At 48.3% G+C, this 24,765-nt stretch overlaps 1 protein-coding gene and 1 pseudogene across 2 annotated transcripts in view; both read right to left on the minus strand.

Annotated features, from left to right (window-relative positions):
• RNLS (renalase, FAD-dependent amine oxidase) overlaps nt 1–1,050 on the minus strand; it is a 93,233-nt gene extending 92,183 nt beyond the window's left edge. For both annotated transcript variants that reach the window (XM_014966654.1, XM_014966653.1), the window contains exon 1: nt 945–1,050. In XM_014966654.1, the coding sequence (XP_014822140.1) occupies nt 945–1,042 (98 nt within the window). In that variant the 5' untranslated portion in view covers nt 1,043–1,050. The remainder of the gene's footprint in view (nt 1–944) is intronic.
• A 13,438-nt stretch (nt 1,051–14,488) lies between these two features.
• LOC106902823 lies at nt 14,489–18,153 on the minus strand (annotated as a pseudogene).
• Nucleotides 18,154–24,765: the final 6,612 nt, after the last annotated feature.

The following is a 24,765-nucleotide window of genomic DNA, read 5'->3' on the forward strand; positions in this document are numbered from 1 at the left end:
AAAATATACTGCATGAAAACCAACAACAGCTGTTGTTATTTTTCACAGTTAAAGTTAAGACCGACCTAACTTAAGAATTTAGAGAACAGTTTTTAACCACTGTATGAGATTCGACCTATGTTTCCGGCCAGGCTATGCATGAATAGGAACCATACCTACAGAATGACAAATTACCTTGCTATTTCATTGACAGCCGGCCTTTTGTGCAGGACTAAAACTACCTACTGTCCCTGTAAGATAAACTGTTGGCAGTTTGACCTCAAGGTTTCAGAACTAACTGTGGCTGGGGCATATATGACAGGTACTTAAAAGCTCTGAGTATCACTACAAAGTACATCACCACCATGAAGCACAGGAACAGCTAGACACGAGGGCCTGCAAAACACTTGCATTTTCCCCAATTTCCACACAATTTCCACACAATTTCCACACAAATTTCACATTTTTGCATCACTGTTACCTCACCATCCCCAGCGTACAATGAAGCACCTTGTGTACCAAGCAAGCCCACCACGGCCATCCTCACAGCCAGTCACCCTGCCATTCAGTGCAGGGACACAGTGTCTCCACACACACCAGACACTCTCCCTTTCACACCTAGCTTCCCTGTCACCTGCCCAGCATTTTGGCAACTCTGAAGCAACTCAGCTCTGGAAAGCAAAGACCTGTGTGGATTTAAGCACCCGCCTAAGGTTTCCTTCGGTGGGCAGACTTGCACCACAGGTGAAAAACATAAAGCCCTGAGACCGCCGAGCCAAAGGCTCGGTCGCCAGGCCTCGCGTACCGCCACCTGCTTCTCCCCCTGCCCAGGCCCTCACCTGAGGCGGCAGCGATGGGCGGGAAGCACCGGGGGAGGGGCAGCGGGAGGCGGACCCAGGGCGGGCCCGCGGGGGCGCCCGGAGGGCGGTGCGGGGCGGTGCGAGGCGAGAGGGGGCGTGGCTTACCTGCAGCGCGGCCCCGCGGGCTCGGCCTGGCGCGTGACGTACTGCGCGCCCAGATCGGCGGTGCAGGCGGCGTCCCGCGCGCCGCGGCTCGTGCTCATGCGGCCCCCTGCGCGACAACCAGCCGGCCAATCAGAGACCGCGACGCCATAGGCCGCGCCACGCGACCCCCCCCGCCTCCGCCGCCCCCGCAGCTCTGCTCACACACACCCTCTGCGTGCACAGCTCCGCTCACACACACCCCCCGTGTGCACAGCTCTGCTCACACACACCCCCCGTGTGCCTAGCTCCGCTCACACACACCCTCTGAGTGCACAGCTCTGCTCACACACACACCCTGCATGCACAGCTCTGCTCACACACACACCCTCTGAGTGCACAGCTCCGCTCACACACACCCCCCGTGTGCACAGCTCCGCTCACACACACCCTCTGCGTGCACAGCTCCGCTCACACACACCCCCCGTGTGCACAGCTCTGCTCACACACACCCTCTGCGTGCACAGCTCTGCTCACACACACACCCCGTGTGCACAGCTCCGCTCACACACACCCTCCGTGTGCCTAGCTCCGCTCACACACACCCTCTGAGTGCACAGCTCCGCTCACACACACCCCCCGTGTGCACAGCTCTGCTCACACACACCCTCTGCGTGCACAGCTCCGCTCACACACACCCCCCGTGTGCACAGCTCTGCTCACACACACCCTCTGCGTGCACAGCTCCGCTCACACACACCCCCCGTGTGCACAGCTCTGCTCACACACACCCCCTGCATGCACAGCTCTGCTCACACACACACCCTCTGAGTGCACAGCTCCGCTCACACACACCCCCCGTGTGCACAGCTCTGCTCACACACACCCTCTGCGTGCACAGCTCCGCTCACACACACCCCCCGTGTGCACAGCTCCGCTCACACACACCCTCTGCGTGCACAGCTCCGCTCACACACACCCCCCGTGTGCACAGCTCTGCTCACACACACCCTCTGCGTGCACAGCTCCGCTCACACACACACCCCGTGTGCACAGCTCCGCTCACACACACCCTCTGCATGCACAGCTCCGCTCACACACACCCTCTGCGTGCACAGCTCCGCTCACACACACACCCCTTAGCTTATTTCCCACATACACATACCCTGCGTGCACAGCTGTGCTCCTGACTAGCACTTTATTTCCTCTCCCTTTTTCCCCCTATTTTTACTTTTTTTTTTCTTTTTTTTTTTCTTTTTTTTTTTCTTTTTTTTTTTCTTTTTTTTTTTCTTTTTTTTTTTCTTTTTTTTTTTCTTTTTTTTTTTCTTTTTTTTTTTCTTTTTTTTTTTCTTTTTTTTTTTCTTTTTTTTTTTCTTTTTTTTTTTCTTTTTTTTTTTCTTTTTTTTTTTCTTTTTTTTTTTCTTTTTTTTTTTCTTTTTTTTTTCCCCTTCAGTACCCATGTTTATTTACAAAGTCCAGGAAACAGATATGAGGATACTGGGTTTTCAGACTTTTCATGAAGACTGATACCACAGTGATCTATTGAGCCATGATGGATCCCGTGTAACCTTTCCCATGTTGTTGGCTTTACAGCGCCTGCAGTTCCCCTGGGAGCTGGGGGTCTGCACCCCCCTGTACCTGGTGTGGGAAATGAGCTAAGTTTTGCTTCAGCTAATTGATGTATCATTGTTAGTGTGATAGTACTAACAAAGAAGCCTTAGTAATAGTAGAGTCTAATAAATTGTATCCAATTAATCCCCAGAAATGCCCTTGGTCTGTCAAGGGATCCTTGTTCGCAGAGCGTTATCTAGGTGAAGAGAAACAGACTGGAACATGGCCTTCAACACAAAAACCCAAAGGGTAGGGGAGTATCAATAAGGCCAAAGAAACCAGTCTGGTAAATCCACCAAGTAGATGGTAGCAAAGACTCTGAAATAACGTGTAGCATAATCAACTAATCAAAGGCGTGTTTAGGATAATGATTTTATAGAATAGGTGTATTTGTGCCTTATATGGGAAAAAGTGCAAAATAAACCTGTAATAGGTCAAGCGGTCGGGAAGAATGTGAGCTCCAACTTCTCAGCCAATGAGAAGGGAGACACAAACTCAAGCGGCCGGGATAAAGGTATAAAATACCTGAAAGATAAAAGATCATCATGCATCTATTTTTGGTGCACCTGATTCAGCGCTGTTTCGTATTAATAAATTATTATTTTTTTAACCTTTGCTTCGGTGACTTTGTCCTCTTTAAATTCTAAGATGTGAGTCGGTGTTTCTCACACTGGGTTGATTCAGGCTGCCCAGGGAAGGGGTTGAGGCCCCATCCCTGGAGGGTTTTAAAAGACGGGTTGACATAGTGCTTAGAGACATGGTTTAGTGATGGTTTTTATCAGAGTTAGGTTGATGGTTGGACCAGATGATCTTAAAGGTCCCTTCCAACCCAGACAGACTCTGACACAAAATTCACTGTTGCTCTCTCAGAGCCGTCACTCTTACCCCTGGAGCTTTAAAAACTACCCATGTGGATCAGAAAGAGATCTAACAGGTTTGTGGTGAAAAACCACAGCAGACTTAGAGGCAACACAGTACTAGTGCTTTTAAAATTCAATATAAATTGCAATTAATCACATTTTTAATGTGGGTGGGCTTTTTTCTTTCAACAGCTGAGATGCCAAAAAGGAAGAATCGAGAAAGAAGTAAATCCTGAAAAGTAATTACATGAAAAACAGTCCAGCATGTGATTCTGATACGCAATGTGCAAAATCCAAATAAAAAAGAGGCTTAGGGAACTTGGAAGTGCCTACATCTTAGGGTTTATCTGAGATGTTTTGGCAATAAGATTGAGTCATCATTTTTTGTTGCATGTTTTCTGACTGAAGTGCTTTCTTCAAATCCTGTATGTAGAGACATGACCAAGAAGAGCTGCAAAAATCATCCCTGGTAGTGCACCACACGCAGCAGATCAGATGTGCAGAGAGCTGCCAACCACAGAGAGTTCAGTCGACGTTTGGCTGAATATTATCAATATCAGTACCTCACAAAGAAATGAGATGAAGTCTGGCTACTCTAAGAAATAAGACTTCTATATTCATATCTTTACAGGTTGGGAGCAAAGTGTGTCAAATACTTCCAGGTTCTGAGCATTTTCTCTGAACTAAACTACAGCAGCATCTCTTTGCACGGGCGAGCATGTGAGAAGATATTTCTTCATCCCAGACTCCCTGCATACCTGGAAAATATAGGTTGAGCTCTTATACCTGAGTTCACATGAAGCAAAATTTGCAGATCTCCTCCAAAACCCAACTCGGGACACTGACCTTTAGTTATAGATTGAAGAAGAGTTGTCTTGAATTTCAATGTTAAATATGGTGATGACCGTTTTTCCTAATTTAAAGTATTTTAGACTTAACTAGGCATATGGATCAGAAGAAAACAGGTCAAGGAGTTATTCCTTGTCTTGCCCATATTCTTTCTGCCATGAGAAAGAAGCTTGCTCATCCCATGCAGCACCAGGATGCTCTCTAGCTGTCGGTATCACATTGACTAGCTGTTGTTAAAAATAGCTATTTTTCCTGTGCTGTAGTATAGGAAATGTTTCTAAACATTCAATGCAGAAAGACACCATCCTTCAACCTAGCAGGTCACCCCCAGTATAGCACCTCCTGTGGTGGATTGCAAGTCGTGGCATGAATTTCCCTTGTACAAGAGAGAGAAGAGGATCTGTTGTGTAGAAATCTCCTTGAGGAAACTTGTAGTTTAGGGGGACCTGAAAATTTTTCTCTGACTTTTGTTCCAGCCAGTCCCTTTTGCAACGGATGTGAGCTGTATTATTTTTGGTTGCAATTTGCAGATCCGGCTGTTTAATTTACCCTCAGTGGTCGGGAGGTCTCACTTCTTTCTTCAATTTAACATGCGTCTGTAGATCAACCAAATGGGTGGGAATCCAAGTAGGAAGCTCCATGTGCTGCATTGTGCTGCATCTCTTGCACTACAGCATTTGAAGAGAAACTGGTAATCTCAGAGATGACATGATGTGTTGACAACTTTTTTTTTTTTTTTTTTTTTTTAGTGTGAGGGAAGAACAGTTATTTTGTAAGAATATCCTTGTTTCTGCCAGCCAAAGTTCTGAGACTCATCAGAAAAACTTGATAAACATGTGAATGATGTGACCATCAGAAGAATCAGCTTGTTTCAGGGAGGAAGAATCTAGTTGTGAGAAGAAGCAACATTTCAAGGAGAAGTTACTCAAAGGTTTGCACTGGGATATTGCCAAATTTTCAGTCTGTCGTGATTCTTTTGAAAGTTCCTGGAAGATGTGCATCACCTAGAAGTAGCCATGAAAGGCAAAGTAGATTGATAAGTGGGGGTTGAGGGAACAACACAGCAAATGGGTGGAGAACAGTCTTTCCAAATGTTGTTGAGGATTATTTTTGATAACAGCTTGATAAACAGTGGTGATGCTCTGCGTTTTAGCCTCTGCTGCTTCTTTATAGGTCCTGTCCTAGGACTTTCTTCTCTGAAGAACAAAGTCAGCAAGCAAAAATAAAAATTTAATTAAAGTTATTTATGAAGAAAAGCTTGCATTCATTACAGTTTCCTGGTGTATCACAGAGTTGGTTGCAGTTGGTTGCAGTAAGTAACTCATGGCTTAATTCTGTTCCCCCCCAGCTTTCTCCATAAATATGTTGCTTCTGCTTCTGCCTCATTCTAAGAAGATTTCAGTAAAATTGTCTTTTGAAGTAATGCTCAGTTTGTTCAAGACAGTCTGTTTCCAGTAAATACTTTTGTTTCTTCTAAAAAAATGACTTGTAAATTTTATCAGATGATCAGATTACTGGATTAGACAATTGTTTACTCTTCTATGTTTAAGAAATTATGTAAGTGTCTTTCTGTAGTACAAATTTTTGCTTGTTAATCCTGTTTGAACACATCTTTTTTCTTCCAGTTCTGCAGAAACAATTTGCCCAAATAAAAAAAATAATGGAACTTTGACTTGGTACTTTGCCCTAGGTACAAAAGGGCTTTTCCCTGATTGATTGCTTTGTTTCCTTTGTTGTGCCTCAACATTTTCTTTTCTTTAAAACCCTGAAACAGAGCCGTGACCCAAATTCATGCTGAAATGAAAATAAATCAGCTCCCAGCAGCAAGAGACTTTTGCAGATGAGACACATGGCACATGGCTGTGGGGGTTTTATTTATAAATAAATAAGCCATGGAGTTTTAGTTATAAATAAATAACTAACCAAATCCCGAATCCTTCCTCAGGGGCAGCAGCTCTACAGAGGGGACTAGAAACCCCAGGCACGGCGCCTCAGCCAGGAGTCAGGGATGCCCCAACGCACCCGGACACAGCCCCCAGTGACCTGCTGGGGTCCCTCCCTCATCTCCTCCCAGTGCGGAGCGCTTGGGGGACACCCGGGGAACTCGGAAACACCATGTCCCTTGCTGGAACCACTGGGATGGCACCTAGGTCCTCAATGCCATCAGCACAGTCATGAGGCCACCACCACTCTGTGGGAGGAGAAGACCTCTTTTATCGCATGCTGTTTTGGTGGGAAAGGGTAATTGAAGCTGACAAGGCTGCATGCCAGACTGCATCACCTGCTGAGTCAGCAGATTGTCTCTCGGCAGGTGAACACGTCCCTAAGTGAAAGCGTGTCAAACAGGCCTTTGCCACAGGGCTTGCTGGCTCTTGGAAGAGCAAGACTCAGATGGCTGGCTTGGGGAGGAGCCAACCTGCTGCTGCACCAGCTGAAATCCTGAGGTCCCCAGGGAGCAGCGGAGGGTTATGAAAGGCTCTCAAGGCAAGGGGAGGGAGTCACAGGTGTCACAAGAGGGACAGTCTCAGCACCAGTCTCTTGTCAACACCAGCTGGTGATGTGGTTGGGGTGGTCCTGGCCTGACCCTGCTGCACCCACAGCTCTTCCTTTGTCTCTCCCAGCACAGAGAAGCTGGATGGATGCCAGGGACAGCTTTCCAGTGCCTGGAGGTCCCTGATACCTGGTTGGGTCCTTGTGTTTCTCTTTGTCACCTGCTTCCCCATCATTCATCATGGAGGTCATGCCAATGACTGAAGGACAACCATCGTGGTCTTAACCCACAAGGGCTGCCACTTGTTCCATGCTGTGATACCTTCAGCAAAGTTTTGGGAAAGCAGTGGCCTGTTTCCATGTCAAACACTGTGTCATGTCCCCAGGCCCTGCCTGGGTTGTCTTCTTGATATGTCCTTCAGAAGCAGAAGCAATACCACCTTTTCCTGTCATCCTCATAGGAGCCACCAGCTCTAACCTGAAACACACGCTGAGGGTTAAGACAGGCTGTGAAATCTTGCACAAACCTGTTGATCTTGTTCAAGCACCGGTGGGTTTACCAGCCAACATCCTCTTCGTTAAATTCTTTCTGTAATGATTGGCACCTGGACACACGGTGCCTCTGGGGGTGCAGTCATGGGCTGCAGGGGCAGGGTGCTCTCATCCCTGGGACAAGCACACCATGACTGATGGAGAAGGAGCCCCAGGGCCAGGCAGCACAGGGCCAGGACACCCTCTTTGAGGGCATACAGCAGGTAATTCAGTAGTTTCATGCAAAAGACAACATGGAGGCACATATTTTCATAAGTAAAATTCCTCAACACTAAACATGATTTTAGCCAAAGGTCACAGCATACCCAAACCAGAAATTAAAGAGCAACAAAGATGCTCTTGTTCCCACTCCACCCTTTATGCACTGAAATTACATCAGTATCAGGAATGAAACAGCCAGAAGACAAAAGGCAGGGTTGAAGTCTGTAGACTGCCAGGGGAGAGAGAAAATTGTGAATGTTTCAAGACATCAAACCTCAGCCCTTCGGGTTCCTTTCTACCACTGGAGAACGACAAAGGTCCAGAAAAGAAGGATGATGCCAGGCACAACACTAATTTCACAGTTAATTTTTGTTTTTACTTCTCCTCTACTCATGTCTTCCCTTATGTTGTCTCACCAGTTCCCAGCTTTATGCACCTTCACCAGGGATTTTTCCACACTCTAGAATTTAATTTTCCAATTTTTTTAGAATCACAGAATCTTCATGGTTGGAAGGGACCTTTGAGATCATCGAGTCCAACTACAAAAAACCCCAACAAAACAAAAAAACAACAACAACAACAAAAAAAACCCCAAAAAACCAAACCAAAAACAAAACCAAAAAAACAACAAAACACCACACACACCCACAAACAGACACACCCCAATAATCTTGGGCACTAGAGCATGCCCTGAAGAGCCACGTCTACACGTTTCTTAAATCCCTCCAGGGATGGTGACTCCACCACCTCCCTGGGCAGGCTGTTCCAGTGCCTGACCACTCTCTCAGTAAAGTAATTCTTCCTGATATCTAATCTAAACCTCCTTGCCGCAACTTTAAACCATTTCCTCTGGTCCTGTCATTATTCCCTTGGGAGAAGAGACCAACACCCACCTCTCTACACCCTCCTTTCAGGGAGCTGTAGAGGCCAACAAGGTCTCCCCTCAGCCTCCTCTTCTCCAAACTCAACATGCCCAGTTCCCTCAGCCTCTCCTCATATGACTTGTTCTCCAGACCCCTCACCAGCTTGGTGGCTCTCCTCTGGACATGCTATGAACACGCTACTAACAGCTATGAACAGAAGTGATGGCTGGCTAGTTTTTTATTTATTCATTTTTTACCTTAGACAGAACATGCACTTGAGAAAGCAGATATTTTCAGGTGTTAAATACATATGTATTTCCACTTTTTTGTTCAGAAACACCAAAGAAGCTGGTGAAACAAAATTGTGTCTGGAAAATAGTGTCCCAGTATTGAAAATATGTGTTTGAAAGAACCAGACAACAGCTGGAAGCAGGAGAGAAATGAGAAGGGAAACCAGTATTTCATACCATTGCTGTTGTGTTTTCTGTATGTCCCCAAATCTCTCATGACTTGGAAAAGCAGCCATTTTGGGTTGTCCTGGAAATCTCTAACTTTATGGACAATGTTGGGGTTTTTTTTCTTGCTTCCCATAATAGTGAATACTTTAAAGATATGAGTGCACAGACAAATCACCTTGTCTCAGGTATAGCCACCAGGGAAAGTCCTGATTGCCAGATAATTTAAAGCATATTGATTGAGGCAGCCTTTCCTTGCTGTATTCTGTTGTATATAGATGCAATAAACTTTCCGTGGAAATATTTTGGGCAAAAAAAAGAAATGAACCAAGCTTTAGAGTGGTCACCCAAGGAGCCCTCAGAAGCTTCAGTATTTGTACTTTGTCAAAGCAGGCCTTTTCTGGAGAAAATGAGGAAAATACTGCTCATTTCAGGAACATTCAGCACTCTGAAATAATCAGATGTGTCTTGTGCCACAGAATTGTTCTCCCAAAAAGAAGAGCTGGGCCTGGGTGAAACTAGGTGAAACAGGTGATGGTCTGAAGACAGATCTGCCTGAAGACCCTGAATGTAAATCCCTTTAAAATCACACCAGTTAAAAGGTGAGTGAAATTTTTGTTGAGGCAGATGAGATGTCCTTCACAATACATATCAAGTGATGGTGAAGATCTTCCTCTTGAGATGGAGGTAGCTTTAGTAGAACCCAAGGGATATATACTCACCTGCACACCCTGCAAATCCACGACTGCTGTGGAGATATTTTTCCAAAGCAAAAATGTTTTTGTCATCAAACATGGTGAGGATTAGAGGGAAATTGCAATCAATATTGATTGTAGATAATTTTCGGTCTCCTATGTAATAATGATGAATTGGGTTTTGCTCTTTTCAGCAGTGAATTAATGAGCCTGGAGGGTCTGTTGAGCAGGTCTGCTAGTGCACGGGTTAAGAACTCTTCAATCCCCTCGTTTCCCCCTCTGCCTCCTAACTAGTAATTTGCAACATAAATCTTTATTAATCTCTTGTAAGGCAAATATATTCCCTGGTATTTTTGCCTGCTCATCTGGCTCATGAGCTGCCCACTGTTTTTGACAGCTGTCCATACATTCTGTGATTAGGATCCACTTTGGAAGAAATACACCCTTGTCCTATCTTTTTTTAATTCCAAACAACCAAAGAGGTCAAACCACAATACAGGTGAAAGCCCCAAATGGGCCCATGAGCACATGAGTAGAAATTGGCCATTTTCAGGTTTGAGCTGGAAATCCCAGCTCCCATCTGAAAAGGCAGGTTCTGCTGCAGCCTCTGTAGGAACAGGGAGGCAAAAATCTCCAGGCTGTGTTTTTTTGGGATGGAACTCAGCAAGTGTATGGCTGGGTTTGATATGGTACCAGTGACAGCCAGACCTGCTGGTCCCTGGCTCCTAAACTTCTCTAGTTTGGTGCAGCAAATTCATTATTCGTGAAAGATCCCAGTTTGGGAAGCAATATGAAATGGTGGTTAGCACTTTCTCTGAGTTCTCATCATTTTGTGCATGAAATAACATGAGCCTGATTTAGTTCCACTTGAAAGAGGAACATGAATTGTGTTGTTTGAAGGTGCAGTCTTAGGTATATGTACATGATTTGTCCTCATTAGCCTCAGTATTATGTTGTAAACCAACAACAACAGCCTCCAATCCTGCATATAAATTTCTTACTCTTATCAACCCTTACATTAGGCACTCTAATGACAGATTGACTTTGACTGATGCTCCCTGAAGTGACTTCTTCCCCTTTTATTATTCAGAGACAGGTCAGGGGTTGCAAACACTGAGCTGCATGCTCTAAATTAAGCACAGAGTTCCCCGATGCTGGAGTTGGTGGTGGTGGTAGTGGCAGTACCACCAGATGCTTTGGGACCGGCTGTCTGGTCCCACAAGCTGCCTGGCTGACGTCAGTTTGGATTAGAAAGCAACGCTTTATCCTTTAGACTCATTTTTCTCTCTCTTAAAAGGCGAGGAATGCAGAGGTTGCAAATTAATCTCACTGAGTCTTAATCCACCCAGATTGCTGGCATTTTTATTTTCTTTGGATTGGAGGTCCTAAAACCTTCTGCTTCTTGGATCACTGTGGGCATCTTTTACTGTGTGCAGAGACTTGCAGGCAGAATCATGCACAACTCTACAGGCAAACTATTTTACCTTCTGGTGAGCACATGTAATAAACAGATGGGGCTAGCATGCTGTTAGGCTAAACACGAATATGCTCATCACACTCAATGGAGGCACTGATGAGTGGCTCTGCTGGCTGGGCAATTTTCAATGCAGTGGGGAGATGCTGGTGTCCATTTGTTGAAAACCTTTGATTGCCCTGAGTTGCTGTTTCTGATTTTCCGCCTCTTTAGTCAGGTTTTCAAGACAAGGCTTTTCTCCTGAATCCTGGAGTTGCTCACAGGATAGAAATAGCTCAGTTCTGGGGCAACACCAAGAAGGACTTCCTGTTGACCAAGGTCATCTTCTTCTTGCTGTCCTCAATTTAAATTGCAATACTCTGCCATTCCCAGCCTAGGAGTAAAAGGCGGAGCTCTCACACCTTTGCTTGCCTCACTCTGCAAGGTGAAAGGCATGTACAGAGGACACATCCCTACTAGGTGCTGAGATGCTCTGCTGCTACAAGCCAACAGATTGATGGTTTTGGCAAGTTGCAGGATTTGTAGTCCCATTGGTAAGGCAGAATCAAGAAAGCAAGATGCTCTTCTACTGTTTTTTGTGGGCTCCGGAAAGATGTCTCAGCACTGCTTCTGGCTAGTGATGTTGTTCCAGGTCCCTTGTTTCTACCTAATTATTAAACATCATTTAGCTGGTTCTTCTGTTTCTGAAGTTTCTTTCTCCTTTTTTCATTACAGAATCTGTGGCAAATTTGCGTGTGCTCTTGCATATATTTCTGTGCATGTGCCCACACGCTATTCAAAGAAGGAGAAACACCTTTGCAGGTACTCCTCTGCAGATGCTGTGAGACTCAGCAGCCAGGTAGCTCTGCTCCATGTTAGCCACACTGGATGAGTACAGGCTGCTTTCAGGCAACCCGCCTTGTCAGCTGTTCCCAAATTCTGAAACTAAGTCATGACACTGCACATTCCTGCCCTGTATAATGCTGCAAAAATATAGGTTAAAAAAAAGGTGATATTGTTGGTTCAAAGAGCCATTAATGAATAACCTCTCCAGGGTTAACAGAGTTGCTGGAATTTACTCTTTCTGTCTTGATAGTTTTGGGGTTTTTTTCATTTAAACTTAAAGAAACTGAACAGGATGACCAAGAAAAGCTTGGCAAGAAATGATGTGATTGGAGAGGGACAGATAGGTGGATTTATGAGGTGAGGAAGAGCTCAGCCCCTCCAACCTCCCCTTGCACATTTTATCAGCAGAAAATCACAAAGCTGTTAACTTTATTAAGCACCGGGAGGAGGCTCTGATGAGTCTCCTACTGCTTTCATCTTTGCCAGCTGTGCCCAGCTCAAAGGCCCCTTCTCATTTCATTGCCTGCCTCCAGCCCTCGCTCATCCCCTGCATTCATTGGGGACCCCTGGCTCTCAACACTTACTTCCTGCTGGGTATTCCTGTTCAGCTGGCTTTGGTTAGAGCTGCAGGATGCTGTCAAGCACCCGGTGGTGGATAGAGGGTCCTGTATAGGGCTGCAGCTGGCATAGTTTGGGATGGAAATGCCCAACATTGCAGCATCATGCATTGGCGGCGCTGCCAGCAGTGCAGGAGCTACATGGCATTTGCTTGTGCCTCCAGTGCACCCACCCTCTTGCTCACAGCATCTCCCTTGGGTGCTAGGGAGAGGCAAGATGTGGCTGCTGGTAATATGTTGCTGGTGACCTAGCAACAGGACAGGCTGGAGAGGTGGGCTCGTGCAAATTGCATGAGGTTCAACCAAGCCAAGTGCAGGGTCCTGCTCCTGGGACGTGGCAACCCCAGGCACAAATACAGGTTGGGCGGAGAATGGCTGGAGAGCAGCCCTGAGGAGAAGGACTTGGGAGTGCTTCTGGACGAGAAGCTCAACATGAGCCGGCAGTGTGCGCTGGCAGCCCAGAGAGCAAACCCCATCCTGGGCTGCATCAGGAGAAGTGTGGCCAGCAGGTCTTGGGAGGTGATTCTGCCCCTCTACTCTGCTCTGGTGAGACCCCACCTGGAGTACTGTGTCCAGCTCTGGAGTCCTCAGCACAGAAAGGACATGGACCTGTTGGAACAGGTGCAGCGGAGGGCCACGAGGATGATCAGAGGGATGAAGCACCTCTCCTATGAAGACAGGCTGAGGGAGCTGGGGTTGTTCAGCCTGGAGAAGAGAAGGCTCCAGGGAGACCTTATAGCGGCCTTTCAATACCTGAAGGGTGCCTATAGAAGAGCTGGAGAAGGACTCTTTGCCAGGAGGTGTAATGATAGGACAAGGGGAAATGGTTTTAAATTGGAAGAAAAAAGATTCAGATTAGATATCAAGAAGAAATTTTTTACTATGAGGGTGGTGAGACACTGGAACAGGTTGCCCAGGGAAGTTGTGGATGCCCCATCCCTGGAGGGGTTCAAGGCCAGGCTGGATGGGGCTTTGAGCAACCTGGGCTGGTGGGAGGTGTCCCTGCCCAGGGCAGGGGGGTTGGAACTCGATGATTTTTGAGGTCCCTTCCAACCCCAACCATTCTATGATTCTATGATTTTATGACCCTGTACCTGGCCATGGGGCTAGGCAATGCCACCCCATACATGGAAGCCATGAACATTGTAAGTGCCAGGTGGCAAAGCCTACCCCTCACGGGACCCAGGCTTCACCCGGTGGTGTGCCGAAGTCCACTCCAAGGGATGAGCTGGGCTCTGCACCTGGGGGCATGGTCCCCAGGCTCTGCTTAGCTGTTGGTCAGCTGGTCATTTCATTGCTCCTTTGTCACTTGTGTTACCACCTTGCCCCCCCGCACAGCGGGGGACAGTTTGACCTCTGGGATGTCCCCAGGGCTCCAGGCACCCTCTGTGCCTTTCAGGGTGGCTCTTCCACAATGACAACCTTTTCAAGTCTCCTGGAGATGGTCAGATGACATGTTCCATGTCTTGCCACCCCACAGGTGGAAGGCACTTTTGAGGGGGCAGGGGAAGAGTCTGAGCATCTTCCTTGCATGCAGCTTCTCTGCTCATTGCTTGCTCCTCACCGTCCCTCCAGACCCTAGCAGTACCTTCCCCAGAAGGCTGTGTCTTTCTCACCCTGGCTTCCCCTTGCTCCGTCAAGCGAAGGGGCAGTACCCCACATCGGGGAACTTCCTACCTAGTTGAGCTCTAATAATAGATTGAATTTTTGAGGACTGCCTCATTGGGCACAGCCAAAAAACACAACAGTGCCGGTTGAGCTCTGCCATCTCCAGGACCAACTTACCCTCTGATGTATGTTCGTGCCTGTGACAAGGTCTGCTGGAAGCAAAGTCAAACCCACTCACCTTTTTCCTACTGGTTTCTTTCCTTGCAGAGCCAGATAATCTGTTTCCAAGGATATTGTAGTGAGAAGCTCCAAGTCCTGATGGAAAATGGCTACCTCCTTGCCATGTACCAGTGGCAGAGAGGAGGCTGGAAGCAAAAGTGGGCACTCATTTCCCCATGGTAAGGCTGGGCAGGTCCCCTTCTACTGATCAGGGAAGTCAAAATAAGGATCTAGGCAAACAAAAATCATCTAGGCAAAATCCCAGTTGTACTTCTCCTGGTTCTTCTCCCCATAGTCAAACTGATTGAAGTCCCTGGTTCTGGCAGTCTGAAAGACGGAAACAAAGGGTTAACCTCATGTGGGTAATGCTCTGGATCAGCCCCACCAGAGTAAAGGACAGCAGCAGGGTCCAGGTGAGCGCTTTCTGCCCAGCACAACCCTAGTGTCTAGGCTGGCACTTGCTGGTGCCTGTCCCATGGGCTAGAGCAACGACAGAGTCCAAAAAACACCTACGTGAGGTCTGTACCCAGGATGGAGGCAGGCATCTGGTTGGCTCTATCTTGGCCAGCCAGAAGCAATAGCTAGCAGCTGCAGCTACTTCAAAATAATTTTTATTGTCTTTGTCTGATTCTACCTTCTTACCTGTCTCCAGGGTGAATGCATTATAAAATATCATCTTCAGACACTAAAAGAAAAAGCATTGGTTGTAGTCATTATAAAATCAGAATCTCTACCTGTCCCCAGTGGAGAAGAGTTTTTACTGATTTATAGTTTGGAAAATAGCTTGGTATACATCCAGTGGGCTCTATGGCAAAAAAAGGATTATTTTCTAAGTGAGCTGGGAATGGTGAAAATCTGTCTAGGAAAAAAAAATCTAGTCTTGTAACTTCAATGTAAACTTTATATTCTGCATCAGGTTTATTCTGTTGAGAGCTCGGAGTAGCTTCAAAATGGAAATACAACCAGTCCAGCCAACTTTTATTTTTTTTCTATAAACTTGTTCCATGCCAGCAGAAAATGAGGCAGGAGTTGCCTTTCCTTTTCAGGCAAGACCACAAGTGATTCTTTCCTACCAAAGCCCCCATTCAATTTTACATCAACTGAAAGAAATCTCCAAATAACCACTGCCTTGAACAGTGCTTTTCACGCCTTATTTTCATTTTTTTATACTCATTTTTGTATCTCATTAGCTATCTTCAGGTGCAAGGAAAACTGGAGGTGGCTGTGACCTAGAGAGGCTGATGCATGTACCATATTCAAGTTCTTATTGTACCCACCAATAAGGAAGATCTCGTTTTCACAGACTTCAGCTTTAGCAGGTTGCTGCATGCCTTGTCCAGGGTGGCTCTCTCCTTCCTTCCTACCAGAGGGAGCTGGTTTTGTTCCAAATATTGCCTGCAAGAGCTCCAGGAAACAGGTCATGGCAAGTCCTGCAATACACGTCCCCTCTCCATGAGAACTGCTTGTCTTCAGCCAGCGCTGGCAGGCAACTCCTCAATACGGTTGTTGACACATTTGGGCTAGCCAGCCTTTTGAGATGGATCCATGGTCACACCCAGCTCTCAGACCAGCATGAAACCATTACCATCCTTTCCACACTGTGCTGTTGACCCCATCAACCTGGTGCATCATCTCTAAGGTATCAGCTTCTAAAGCTCAGCCCAGGATGGCCAGACTCATACCAATCATCTGCCACCTTCATTGACAGATGCTCCTCAGGAAAAGTACGTCCAGGGAGAGTGCCAGCTCCCCTTCCAGACCTTCTCCAGCCACTAGAGCAAAGAATGAAAGGGGGGTGGTGTGGGGCTGCTCTGGGCACCTCCTGGGCTACAGAACTGGGGTCTGGTGAGGTCAATAAGCAAAAACAAACATAGGAATGATAGAGAGGTATGTATATTTTAAACAATGAAATCTGTTTGTGCTCAACTGGGTGGAGAGGGACATCCCTGCTGTTTGAGATCTCCCCACACGTGTCCCCAGTGCCTGCTGCAGGCATGGGCTGAGTGCGCAGTGGCAATGCGGAAAACTTAAGTTGCCGAAAGCTCATGGATTTCAGTAATAATAACACACAAACATCTCATGTACCTTCAGCACCACATCTGGTAAAAATGCTATCTTTAACACAGGGCCTTTGAGGTGATGAAAGGTGTAGAGAGGAGCCAGCACAAAGAAGAGCTGATTTTCTCAGCCAGGTGTGACATGCTTGAAAACACTATTAAACCTGAAAAGCAGCAAGAGATCACAATGGTAGCCCCAAAACCAACAACGCTCATGTCAGACCTCCTTTTGAGACACGAGGTCTGAATAAAATGAAATGCTTCTGGATGTTAGCACAGGCCTGGATCGCTGGGCAAGATGTGGCAATCCTCTCCCATGCAGAAGGACTGAGAAGGCAAGTAGGAAAAGTGGTTGCATGAGCCAAGACGGTCCCATCCCCAGCAGTCTCCAGTCTGGGACAGATATTGCTGCCTGTCCTCTGTAGCATCCCAGCACCCCATTCCTTCTCCTCACTCACCCAGAGAGTTTCCTTAAGTGTGGCTGATGTAGAACAGTTTCTTCTGCCCAGTTTGCCTTAGGATGAAGCCCACCATGGTGGGGAGGTCGCATACGACCATCTTGTGAAAGCTGGGGAGCAAGGGGAGAAGCTGGAGGAGATGCTCATTTCCCAATCTCCCATAGACATCTGGTGGTGGGTCCTGGCAGCACAGCATACCAGCCCCATCCTTGGTGGCCTTCTCACCTGAAATCCCGAATTGCCCCAGCTGTTTCCGATTTAGACGTCATACTCCACATCTGTGAGGATGAAGCCCAAGCTGCTGTTGAAGACATTGTCCACCCAGTCACCACCGTCTAAACTGAACCCGTACACTATCAACACAGGTGTCCTGAATCCTGAAAGAGGAAAAATTGGGTACTTCATGCAAGAAAACCCTTCTCATATAGAAATAAACCAGCCCTGTGCATCTCAGTATTATTTTCTGCAGGCTGTATACTAAATATTCTCTTGTCCCATTATTTCCCTGGCTCTGCTGATGCTTTTTTGTTTGAAGGACTTTTGCCAACCCCGGTCCTGAGCTATCAGGAAACCTTGAATCAGAGCAAGGGGTTTGCTCCAGGGAAGGAGTTGGGGTTTTCTGGGTCATGCACCCATCCCAGATGCAGTGAAAAACCATGCTGAGCTCCTGCATTCCCAGGGATAGCTTAAAACAGCTGGGCAAAACCTTCTCATCCCTCTTCCAGCTGCCAAAACTGTGTCTGAAGGCACTGGTTTCTCCTTGCATGCTGCCTCATGTCTAACCAGGGTCATGGCTGCTTCACCCTCAGTGAAGTGTCCTGATGGTCCAGTGTCCCCCTCACCTTGGGGAATCTGGTTAAGGCTGAGGAAGTACCCATGCTCCATCAGCACGTCATACTCTTCACCGGGATAGCTGTAGAAATGGATCTTCTGGCTCTGCAGGGACAACAGTCCAAGTGAGAGAGTGACCCACTGGTGTCCATCACTCCACACCTGACCCAATTACAGTCACTTCTGCCACCCACCATCTCTCGTGTCATCTCTGCCTGCATACACAAGACATGAAGGCCCATCTACATTAAATGAAGACTAGGGATAGGTCTCAACCTCGAGCTGAGGGCATGAAATGAGTGACACCTATGCAAAAATAGGAAACTCCTGGTGCCCCAAGTCTCTTGGCTGACCCCAGGTGCAGATACCAGGGATGTGGAAACCCCAGCTGGTTCCTCAAGGAGGACTTTGGGCACACCATCTGGGGAAGCCCGGGCCATATGAGGGGTGGGTTTGACACCCTGGCACTTGCAATGTTCATGAACTGCTCAGGATTGTCACGGCTTGCTCCAGTGTGTGGGATGACATTAGCCTGGACCAGGCACAGGGCCACCAGTAGCAGCCACATCTCACCTCTCTGCAGCAGCTGGGAGGTAACAGAGTTGGCATGAGCGTGATGGTGGATGCACTGAGGCATGAGCAAATGCTGTGAAACTCCAGCTTTTCTTGCAGGGCCGCCAATGTCTGATGCTGCAATACACTTTGGGTGTTTTGAATCCAAACCATGCCAGCTGCGGCACCACATGGGACTCTGGTGCTGGACACTCAGCAGCATCCTGCATCTCTGGCTGAAGCCAGCTGAGCAAGAGCACCCACAGGATGCAGGGGTTGAAATGGAAAGAGACCACATTTGGCCTGGGGGGCTCTGAGTTGGGCAGAGCTGGGGCTGGTAGGGGCTCAGGGAAATCCACATCTGAAGCTGCTGTCTTGCCTTTTTTCCCTTACCCAGGACACCTCCAGACACTACCAGAGGCTACCCAGATCTCTGGGTTGATCCCACAAAGCTGCTTTTATGGTCCTCTTGTTGAGTGTTAAAGCCCACTGGTGCTGCCATTCATCACCTGGTACAAATGAGTCCCCTCTCCAGGTGAGGGTGCCTGCTCTGCAGGGATGTGACCAGCCTCTGAGAGCCTATTGTCCACCTGAGAGCCACATCCACCATCCCACCAAAATCCACCTGCTAACACTTCCCAGTCCCCTGTGCAGTTAGGAAACCACCCCAAGCACACCTTGCAGACCCTTCCCACCTGGCCCTGGTCCAGCTGCAACTGCAGCACGGGACAAGCTGCCTCCAGCCACTCCCTGCTTGGGAAAAGCATCACTTCCCTAAAAGCATCCTTCCCCAAGCAGGAGGGGTTGTGTCAGAGTTACATATTGCAGGAGCTCCCCTGCTCCATTCCTGGCTTGGATGGTTTCAAGCTCATCACCATGTGCTCCTGATGTGCCCTCCTATCCCCAGCACCTAAGCCCAAAGGGATCTAGACTTCAGGACAGGTCCATCAAAGTCCATTTCCCTGATGACACTGTTGCAGGAGCTAGAAAGGACTGTGCCTCCCAGAGGAGGTGTCTGGGTGCATTTTCCCAGCATCCTTCCAGAATGGAAAAGTCTTCCTGGGCTTCTCAGGAAAACAGAAACACCTACCCACTGTACACCACCACGAGGGCAACAGAGAAATCATACATTAAAAAAAGTGTCAACTCAAGTCTTGCTCTGTGTTCAATTCCACCACCAACATCTGGGTGCCTATGTCTTGCTGTGCAGGTGAGGATGTTTTGGGATTAAATTACTGTGATGGTTGAGTGAAGGAGAGGTCAGATTATCCTGTGATCTTGCAGACAAACAGCATTGCTAAACATGATCTCCCCTACTGGCAGTTGTCCTGTCCAGCTGCCACACCAGTGGCCACAGCTGCTGGCTGGATCCATTTTAAGGTGCTTTTAGTCTGTAGCCCCTTCAAACTGCACATGGAAGGATGGTAGGAAGGACAGCAGGAAGGAAGGAAGTACAGTGGCTGCCTTCTCACCAGGCTCAATTGCATACAGACACAGGCAAGACGTTGCAGGCCATGCCTAGGGACATCAGAGACAGATCAAATCACTGAAATAGCCACTTCAGCAAGCAGTGTAATTACAAAGGACCAAGAAGCCAAACCTAGTCAGGAATTAGGAGATGCCAGAGGGGCCCTCCCCACGCCAGATATGACAATATGCTTCCCAGCACCATTTTCTTGTTGCAAAACCAACCCTGAGTTTTCATACCAATTGTTTTTTCTTGATGAGCACGTCACCTAGGAAACAGCTTCTTTCCCTTGAGTCTACACCTTGGCTTTCAATGCTTGGCTGGGCAAAACCAAGGCTGTCTTGAGCTAGCACTGGGGATGATCCTGCTCTGAGTAGAAATTTGGACCAGAGGTCTCTAGAAGTCCTCTTCAAAAAGCCATGGCTGGCCAGGACTCAGATGGAGTGGCCTTTCCCCATTCCCTGGGCAGAGAGGTCTCCAACCCTGCTGAGCTCTGTCCCCACAGTCCATCTTCTCTACATCTGCAGCCAGCCCTACACATCATCATATGTAAGAGAACCTTCCACTGCCCCATGATCAGCAACAGGCCTGTGGTTTCTGTGACTCATGCCTGGCTCACAACCCTGCACATTTTGTGATGAGGACTTCCTCTACCTAACACCCCCTTGCCCAGTTCCTGAGTGGTGGCACTAAGGTTTCCCAAATGTCATGGAGCTCACCACCATAGCTGACGGCTCTGCTACCCACACCAGTGTCATGGTGGCACACCATGGTGGCCATGACCTGTGACAAGCTGTGCCACAAAGCCCACATATGTTAGTGAGAGGACTGACAAGCATTCAGCTTACAGAAGCAACTCCTTCTGGCATCCCAAGAGATTAAAGCCTTTGTGGCAAAGGAGGAAGTCACTGCACATACCTATGGCATTCAGCAAGCACTAATAGATGCTTGGGTTTTGATGTAAAAACATGGTACGAACAGATGAAGACCAGCCAAAATGACAGGCCTCACCTCCTGCACCCAAGTCTTGGGGTCACACAATTCATCAGAGTTGTGTCCATCCCCAGCTATCCAGCGTGGTCTGGAGCCAGCCTGTGGTGGAGCCTCCTCTGCTCCTGCCCCAGCAGGGGAGGACTCAGCAGTGAGTGTCAGCTCACTGCCCAGCTCACTGCCTCACCGGGGACCTGCCTGCACTGCCCAGCAAGCCTTACCTCCACAGAGCTCAGCCACAGAAGGGCCATCTCCTGCAGCCCCCGACTGCCCATCTCCAGCTAGCACAGCTGCATTCTGCCACACTTCAGAGCTCTGGCACTGGCTCATGGCATCCCTAGGCTGTCTGAGCTGTTTTGGATCACTCAGCTGTGGGTCCTCCCACCACTTGCATCCAGCACCAGGACAAAGTATGTACGAGAGCACATCAGCAAACTTGAGAATAGCCCAGCAGTGCCTTCCTCAGAAGAGAGACTGCAACATGTCCCATCATCCAAACCTAGAACCATTAATGCAACTGACAAACCGCTTCTCAGCTGTGAGGCCCTGGGCACAGGCAAGTAGAACAGAGGAGAGCAGAGATGGTCTCCACTCCTTCTCAGAGGTGCCATTCCCCACATATCAGCCCTGGGTAGTCCAGCCAAGCCAAAGCTAGGAGTCCAGGGACACCCCTTTCCCTCCACACAGCCAAAATGGATAGAGACCCAGGAAAACATCTAACCACAGCCAGGAGGACTCACAGTACTGCCTCAGCAAAATGGGAAGCACCAAAGCTGATGCTTGCAAAAAACAGGGAGCTCAGATGCAGAACTGCAAAGCAGACCCTTCAGAAGACACCTCAACTCTGATGGTGATCAAAACGCCCAATTTCTCCAAGCATAAAATGATAACTGACAGGATAATAAAGCCTCTTGACTCATCTTTCATCAACAGCCCGGACTAGAAGGAGAACACACGTTGCACATCAATCTGACCTGCTGCTCCAGGCCCATCCGTGCATTTGGGACGGTCGGCAGCACCAAGCAAACTCATCCTCTCAGCTTATGAAGACACATGGAGAGGTTGGGAATCATCCCTCAACATATAAAAGCCCAGTCCCTCTCCAATCACACTACCCACTCTTCTTCTCCAGCCTGATGGTTCAGATACAGCATCCCGAACCCCAGGGAGCACAGCAGCAAAGCGCCATATCTTAAAGGCAGATAATGAGCTGTTGGGCAACATCCCCATCACTGGGAACACTCAGGCCTTGTGGCATCCTGCAATTAGAGTTGCATTTTGGCATGCCTCTGCAGAGGCATTCTAGGGATTCCAGCTGCCTTGTCTGTAACATGAAGGGCAACGTGCTCTGGGGTTGCCAGACAGGTCACTGTCTGCTCACGCTTGGCTTTCCTGGTGTAGGTACCCATTGGCAACGCATGTCAGCTCTGCATGCAGCAGCAGGCACAGAGATGACCATGTGGCCTAGAGGAGGTGGCACAACCATGTCTGGGTTGAAAGGGTATAGGCAGAGGTCACCCAGGAAAGAAATACCAGGTTCACGTGACATTGATGGTCTGACTTTTATCAGCGTGGAGATTCCAGGATTTGAAATCCAAAGGGTGCAAAGCAAACCTCACACAGGCAGGCATGCCAATCTGCTCTCCATGATGGCTCTGTGTCCACAGGCCCTTTCAACCACGTGTTTTACAGCCCCATCACCTCTCCTGCCAGGAGAGCAATGGTGGGGGAAAGGGAAGGGTCCCCATATCTGTATCCCAGCCTCCTACTCACAACGGGACTGCTGCCAGCAGCCGTGGCTCTGTCTAGCCAAGGTAGACTCATGTCACTGCAAAACAGCAGCCAGGGAAAAGCCAGGTGGAGGAGAACAAGCATAACCAGCCTGGCATGTGGGACAATCACCCCTGAGCCAGCAATTATTGTATTAACGGTTTCTGATCCCAGCCCCAGTGCACTACTTAGTGAGAAGAAGAGACTGGGGTTGCACCTGGGTATACTTCTCCCATATCTCTCACGGATGAGATATTGAACTTCTCCGCTTTCTGTCTGATGGGGAAAACAGGACAGTCAGCATGGGAGATGCAAAAGGTCACAGCCCAGATCCTCTCTTCCTTGAACCACCCCATGGACCCTCAAAGAGCTTACTGAGAATCTGGAACTCCCCCCTCTTCTCCTGGTGGGATGTGGGTTTGTGCATCAAAGACAGAATCACAGAATCACCATGGTTGGAAAGGACCTCTGAGATCATCAAGTTCAACCTTAAAAAAACAAACAAACAAACAACAAAAAAACCCCTAAACAACAACCAAAAAACTCACAAAACACAACACCCCACCACATCACACCCACCCACAAACCAATAATCTCGGGCACTAGAGCATGCCCTGAAGAGCCACGTCTACACGTTTCTTAAATCCCTCCAGGGATGGTGACTCCACCACCTCCCTGGGCAGGCTGTTCCAGTGCCTGACCACTCTCTCAGTAAAGTAATTCTTCCTAATATCTAATCTAAACCTCCCCTGCCCCAACTTCAGACCATTTCCTCCGGTCCTGTCATTATTCCCTTGGGAGAAGAGACCAACACCCACCTCTCTACACCCTCCTGTCAGGGAGCTGTAGAGGGGAATGAGGTCTCTCCTCAGCCTCCTCTTCTCCAAACTAAACATGCCCAGTTCCCTCAGCCTCTCCTCGTATGACTTGTTCTCCAGACCCTTCACCAGCCTGGTGACTCTCCTCTGGACACACTCCAGCAGCTCAATGTCCTTCCTGTAGTGAGGGGCCCAGGACTGGACACAGTCTTCGAGGTGGGGCCTCACCAGTGCCCAGTACAGAGGCACGATGACTTCTCTACTCCTTCTGGCCACCCTGTTCCTGATACAGGCCAGGATGCTGTTGGCCTTCTTGGCCACCTGGGCACACTGCTGGCTCATGTTCAGCTGGCTGTCCACCAACACTCCTAGGTCTTTTTCTGCTGGGCAGCTTTCCAGCCACTCTTCCCCAAGCCTGTAGTATTGCCTGGGGTTGTTGTGACCAAAATGCAGGACCCGGCACTTGGCCTTATTGAACCTCATCCCGTTGGCCCTGGCCTATTGATCCAGTCTGCCCAGATCCCTCTGTAGAGCCTTCTGACCCTCAAGCAGATCAACACTCCTACCTAGTTTGGTGTCATCTGCAAACTTACTGAGGGTGCACTCAATCCCCTTATCTAGATCATCAATAAAGATATTAAACAAAACTGGCCCCAAAACTGAGCCCTGAGGGACACCACTGGTGACTGGTCGCCAACCGGATTTCACCCCATTAATCACAACTTGCTGGGCACAGCCATCCAGCCAGTTTTTTATCCAGTGAAGGGTACACTTGTCTATGCCATGATTCACCAATTTCTCCAGGAGAACGCCGTGGGAGACGGTGTCAAAAGCCTTACCAAAGTCCAGGTGGACAACATCCACAGCCTTCCCCACATCGAGAAAGCGGGTCACATGGTCATAGAAAGAGATAAAGTTGGTTAAGCAGGACCTCCCTTGCATAAACCCATGCTGGGTGGCCCTGATCCCTTGCCTGCCCTGCGCTTGCTGTGAGAGCTCTCCCAAGATGGTCCTCTCCATGATCTTTCCCGGTACTGAGGTCAGGCTGACAGGCCTATAGTTTCCCAGATCCTCCTTCCCGCCCTTCTTGTAGATGGGCGTCACATTGGCCACGCTCCATTCATCTGGTACCTCTCCTGTTGACCAGGATTGTTGATAGATAATGGTGAGAGGCTTGGTGAGCTCTCCCGCCAGCTCCCAGAGTACCCTTGGGTGAATCCCATCCGGCCCCATAGACTTACGCGTGTCCAGGTGTATAAGCAAATCATTGACTACTTCCTCCTGGATTACAGGGGATTTGTTCTGCTCACCATCCTTATCTTCCAGCCCAGGAGGCTGAATACCCTGGGGGTAGCTGGTCTGACAATTAAAGACAGAGGCAAAGAAGGCATTAAATATCTCAGCCTTCTCCTCGTCCTTGGTCGCAATGTTTCCCCCCTCATCCAGTAAGGGATGGACATTCTCCTTGACTCTCTTTTTGTTGACGTATTTGTAGAAACTTTTTTTGTTGTCCCTTATATTAATGGCCAGGTTGAGTTCCAGCTGGGCTTTTGCCTTCCTAATTTTTTCTCTGTATAACCTA

This window comes from Calidris pugnax, unplaced genomic scaffold, assembly GCF_001431845.1.
Source record: "Calidris pugnax isolate Ruff unplaced genomic scaffold, ASM143184v1 scaffold53, whole genome shotgun sequence".
Lineage (NCBI taxonomy): Eukaryota > Metazoa > Chordata > Aves > Charadriiformes > Scolopacidae > Calidris > Calidris pugnax.